Source organism: Sinocyclocheilus grahami, unplaced genomic scaffold (assembly GCF_001515645.1).
Source record: "Sinocyclocheilus grahami isolate Dianchi unplaced genomic scaffold, SAMN03320097.WGS_v1.1 scaffold621.1, whole genome shotgun sequence".
Lineage (NCBI taxonomy): Eukaryota > Metazoa > Chordata > Actinopteri > Cypriniformes > Cyprinidae > Sinocyclocheilus > Sinocyclocheilus grahami.
In genome coordinates this window covers 853,520-859,494 of record NW_015505800.1, presented here as the reverse complement: position 1 = coordinate 859,494, position 5,975 = coordinate 853,520, and the positions used below count along the sequence as shown (strand labels likewise).

General features: G+C 40.1%; 1 protein-coding gene across 1 annotated transcript in view; it reads left to right on the top strand.

Annotated features, from left to right (window-relative positions):
• LOC107557822 (von Willebrand factor A domain-containing protein 7-like) overlaps positions 1 to 5,975 on the top strand; it is a 26,683-nt gene that overhangs the window by 5,602 nt on the left and 15,106 nt on the right. Inside the window, exons 6-9 of the mRNA XM_016241373.1 lie at positions 2,714 to 2,909; positions 3,188 to 3,363; positions 3,520 to 3,632; positions 3,917 to 4,033. Coding sequence (XP_016096859.1) covers positions 2,714 to 2,909; positions 3,188 to 3,363; positions 3,520 to 3,632; positions 3,917 to 4,033 — 602 coding nt within the window. The remainder of the gene's footprint in view (positions 1 to 2,713; positions 2,910 to 3,187; positions 3,364 to 3,519; positions 3,633 to 3,916; positions 4,034 to 5,975) is intronic.

Sequence of the window (5,975 nt, the reverse complement as noted above, 5' to 3'; positions counted from 1 at the left end):
CCACACTTTTACTGAAAGTAACAATAAAACTGGACAGAATTTATATTAATATTGGTAACACTTTACAATAAGGTTCATTAGTTAATGAACTAAGAATGAACAATAGTTTTTCAGCATTTACTAATCTTAGTCCATGTTATTTTCAACATTTACTAATGCATTATTAAAATCAACAGTTGTGCTTGTTAACGGTTAATGCACTCTGAATTTGTAACGGGGTTGTTCTAGTTGGGGATCAAACCCAGGTATCTCACATTCAAAGTTACTGAGTTTACTGACTGAGGTAACTCCCCAATTAAAGAATCCAAGAGCAGAGGTAGCAAAAAACAGGGAGTCATTGATCTCCAGCAAAAGGCAATCTTTACTGAAGAAAAGTGCAACAAAAACAAAAAAAGCAGAGCTTCTAAAAACAGAGAAAAGCAAAGCAGAAACTAGAGTCAAAGAACTTCAACAAAACAGACTTAACTTTCAGCAGGCAACTGGTAACATAGGCTCAAGACTGAACAATAAAGCATGACCTAACCCACTTATATAGGGCTAAACACAGGTGTCTCACATCAGGCTTAATGAATGTTAGTAATCAGCAGGAACCTGGAGAGAGGCGCCACCTGTTGACCAGGAGGTAAATTAATAGTCCAGTGGAGAGTTCTTACAGAATTAGCATGAACTAACAGTGAATAACTGTATTCTCATTAACTAACATTAAGAAAGATTAATACATACTGTAATAAATGTATTGTTCATTGTCCGTTCATGATAGTTTATACATTAACTAACATTAACTGATGGAACCTTATTGAAAAGTGTTACCTTAATATTAAATATCATTATATTATTTTTATGTAACAGAATCAGATATAAGTTGTTGTTGTTGTTTTTTTTACTAATTATCCAAATAATGTATAGTCCTACAAAGCTATTATTATCCGAGCATATGAGCAGAGCATAGCATAGCAGAGCATAGCGTCACTGAAGGTAGCAGTATTTTACCAGTGTTGCCCAGTACAACTGAACTAGCCTACACCATGTTACAGCACAGTAGCGCTACTGCAAACCGGAACAAGTAGGCCTATACTGCATAGAAATTTCCTGTCAGCACGTTATTTGAGTGGACTTTGCTTTTCCGATGAGCATGAGCGGTACACGAGCGGAACGCACATTCATAGATCAGAATATTGAGCGGAGCGTCAAACCGTGCAGTGACAAGGAGAGTGAAACATGCGTGCGGAACACTGCTGGGCGGGGCGCGACGCGACGCGGTGCGCCATATATATTATTATTATTATTATTATTATTATTATTATTATTATTATTATATGTAGCCTATATTTTCGGTGCATCCCTACTTACATCCTCTCCTTGTTTACAAATCCGAACTAAGTCCATACATCCGATTTAAACACAGACGGGGCTTTCCTGATAACTTTCCGCAATGCCGCCCTCTTTATTTTACTAACTTACTTATGCTGAAGGTGACCCAGCTGACCTCACCAGAAAAAAACTCAACACCACCATCTAGTGGATTGTAAAGAAATAGATTGTATTATTCTACCAAATAGTATAATAAAAGATCAATACTTGGCGTCCGTGTATCGATGCAGTATTGCCGCGGAAAATATCACGATACTATGCTGTATCGATTTTTTTTCCCCCACTCCTACTGGGTGGTGTGTTCACATCCAACCCGATGCTCACGGCTGCCTGGGCAAGCATGGCCGTCAGCTCTGGGTCCGATTCGGCAGAAGCCACAACACCCGAGGGGGCAGCCCGGCCGAATCTTCATCCTCAGAGGACGATAGCCCATCCCCTGATCCTGCTGTTGACATCTGATCCTCTAGCGGAGCCCCGAATGAAATGCTGGGACAGCCAAATGCTGAGTGAGGAGTGGGAGGTCTGTGGGGGCTGGCTCAGCAGATTTGCTTCCACTTTAATCCTCAAATCTCCCAGAGCACTAACCGACGAAGCCCTGTGCTGTGCAGAGGAACCAGGATGGATAGTGACAGAGGGGTCTCCTCCTTTCCTCAGAAAGGAGAGATGCGATCGCAGCAATGGGAGTGGAGGAGTCGGCACCGTTTGCCGGGAGGCCAGAGCCTACTACCGTCCGCCATGTTTAGGGAGGAGCAGGGAAAGGGGGACTCACTGCCAGCTACCCTCAATAAGAGGAGCCATCGCCGTCCGCAAGGAGGTGGAGGAGCATTGAGCAGTCCACCATAGGATGTCCAGTGCCATCGCATGGCACCACGAGTGAGAGCGTCTCAGCTGGTTGAGGACCAAGCGGCAGTGTGTCCGGGAACCTGGCAGATAATTCCTCTCTTGTCTCGGTCTCTCCTCGTCCTTCCGTCTCCTTTTCTCTCGCCTTGTCTGTCCTTAACCCCAGGTACACCATGGCCGCCGTGATTGGCTCCCCTGGAGGGGGGTGAGGGAGCTCTGCCCGCATTCCTTTGAGCAATAAAACCAGTGTTATCAGATGATTTGTCTTTGGTAGCCATGGAACCAGAGGCCTGTTCCCCTTTTTGAGGTGTTAGTTGCATTTCAGGGGAAGGGTCTATAAACTCTCATAGTTGGCTGGGTGAGGGGTGTTAGGGATTATTTGTTGAATATAACAAATAATTGTGTGTCTGATTGGTCAAAACGCTAAACTAAGAAAGGTAATCTGAGTTATGGTTCATTCTGATGATTTAGTAAGCAACATGTATTGTCTTGTTATTTAAAGGAAAGTGCAGTCATGGTGGAATTCTGGACAGTAGTCGTCACCAAGGAGCAGAGGGAGGAATCAACAAGGACAGCACATCTCCACTGTTCTCCCCTCATCACTACCTCCATAAAGAAGCTGCCCATCTGGCAACCACAGCAACCCTCAGAGTGCTCCAAGACCTCCGCAATGAGGTGGGGCTCAAAAGCTTCCTCAGGTCAGAGGTCAATTGAATTTAACATAAATACTGTTTACCGTGATCTATGAGGAAAGAGTGGAATTCCTGTTTTACTTTAGACACCATGTGTGACAGCTTTTGTTAATATTGAGTGCATGAGAAAAGGTTGGCATGTGCAGTTTTTACCTTCCTGTTTCCAGTTTTATTGAAATAGAAAGTTTGGGTGGGCTTATTCATTATTTGCTAATTCAGTAATTGAAACAGATTTATCCAATGATGAAAAACGCATAAGTGATGAAGTCTGTGGAAACCTGTAGGCTCTTCAGTGTCCATCAGCCCCCAGCATTGGTCTTTGTCATGGACACCACTGGCAGCATGTTTGAGGAGATCACAGCTGCCCGACTCCGAGCCCTCTCCATAATACAGGCCCGTGAAAAGAGCCAACGCACTAGTCTGCCTGGCACCTACATTCTGGTGCCTTTTCATGACCCTGGTTAGAATTATATCTTATGCCTATTACACTGAACAAAACATTTTGTCACAAAATGTAAAAATCCTGTTTTCATCTCGAAGATTTTCTTTGAAGCAAAATTAGATGAATATAGATGTTTATTTAGTTATATGTTAAGCACACTGGTGATAATCTCAGGTTTTGGGCCGGTGATGGAGACGGATGACCCTCATCAGTTCATGCAATACATGGAGGATCTGACGGCTCTTGGAGGTGGGGATGAGCCAGAGATGTGTCTCTCTGCCCTTCAGGTAACCATAATAAAAATCTTAGGGGTGAGCAACCCCTAATAAACACTTACCACCACTAACATTTTCAAATTAAATAATTTCCTCTAAATTCTATGGTCAAATGGCACTATTTCCTGAGATCACATTTTTAATATGCTTTAGAGCAAGCGATATCAGTGTCATGGGTTTAAATCCCATGGAGCACATATGGTTGAGATAAATAAATTCAACAAATGACAATGATGTACATTCTAAGTGTGTCTCTATCTGTGTGTCTTATTTGTTTGAATGTGTCTGTGGGTCAGTTGGCTCTGACCCATAGCCCTCCGCTGTCAGAGATATTTGTATTCACAGACGCCTCTCCTAAAGACCGTCATCTGCAGAGTGCAGTCCAGGCACTCATACTAGAGAAGCAAACAAAGGTAAACCACAAACACACACTACTGAAGCATTCAATAATGAAAAGTATTATCACATTTTTAATATGCTTTAGAGCAAGCGATATCAGTGTCATGGGTTTAAATCCCATGGAGCACATATGGTTGAGATAAATAAATTCAACAAATGACAATGATGTACATTCTAAGTGTGTCTCTATCTGTGTGTCTTATTTGTTTGAATGTGTCTGTGGGTCAGTTGGCTCTGACCCATAGCCCTCCGCTGTCAGAGATATTTGTATTCACAGACGCCTCTCCTAAAGACCGTCATCTGCAGAGTGCAGTCCAGGCACTCATACTAGAGAAGAAAACAAAGGTAAACCACAAACACACACTACTGAAGCATTCAATAATGAAAAGTATGTATAGAAATAGTTTGATCTAATTAAACATGGACTGTAAATATGTATTTAGGCCTATTCTGTATTTTTATACTTATTAGGGTATCGTGTTGGTAGCTTAGCAGCATGCTAACATCAAATTGTATTGACTCTCCTGGGAAGAGAGCTATATACAGTGGGGAAAAAAGTATTTAGTCAGCCACCAATTGTGCAAGTTCTCCCACTTAAAAAGATGAGAGAGGCCTGTAATTTTCATCATTTGGATTTTTTTTCTCATTTTGTCTCTCATAGTTGAGGTATACCTATGATGAAAATTACAGGCCTCTCTCATCTTTTTAAGTGGGAGAACTTGCACAATTGGTGGCTGACTAAATACTTTTTTGCCCCACTGTATGTGATACATATTGTAGATCAGTCATTTATGATGTTCCATTTCAGCTATGATGCTGCCTCAGAAAGCAGTTGCCGGTAACACTTTATAATAACTTTTATTTATAAATAATTAACAAACATTATATAATGCTTTATGCTTAACAGATCATTAGTTAATATATATTCACATAGCTAGAAATATGAGATAATGTTCTTGTTAATGTTTACTAATGAACTTACTAAACATTACCTAATGATTAACATATGATAATTTAATATAAATTGAAATGCTTACAAATGTCAGTAAACTTTCAGTTCACATGATCTTCATTTGTTGGTCTTTGTTTGTTGTGTAGACCTCTATTTATACATCTTAACAAATAATCTATTAATTATTTGCTCATGTTTTTGCAGTACCCAATCTAAAGTGGAAACTATTCATCATTTGCAAATGTTTTACTAATCATTAATACCTTTATGAACATCTCAATGCCCCGAAAGACCTGAATTTATTCACACACCTTTACTAATAATTTATTAATCATTTGTTCATGTTTTTGCAGTAGCCAATCTAAAGTTGAAACTATTCATATTTTGTAAAGGTTTATAAATGATTACTAATCATTTAGTATATTTATGGGCATTGGACTTTTAGCTAATGTAACAAGGTTTGTGTAAAGGGTGGCTGGTTAAGTTTAGCTAAATGCTTGCTAAAGACATAACTATGGAAGCCCGTTTCCGTATGGGGGTAGAATTGTTGCTTAATTCCAAATAAATAGATTATGATCCACAAATAAATATAATGAGATCCACAAATAAATCTTAAAGTTTCACAAACACGAATTAAATTCACAAATAAATAAAATGAGATTTGCAAATAAAAAACATATTCACAAATATATATTTATGTCACAACCACAACTTTGCCTGGCATTTATTTGTGAATCTCGTCCTGTGCATTTGTAGATAGCTGCACGCATTTGTGAATCGCGTCCTGTGCATTTGCGAATTGTGAAACATTTCTTGCGTCAAGACGTGCTGACGATCCACAAATACGTGGACTCCACCCACCTTCTACTCAAGCCAATCAGATAACAGCCACATTCGCTGACCAATCGTAGCACGATCTCGCTATAGCCAATCACGTTTTGCTTTACAATCAGGGCGGTCTCGTCCTGAGATAATGTAATTCATCTGCATTGACTCAAATAGGT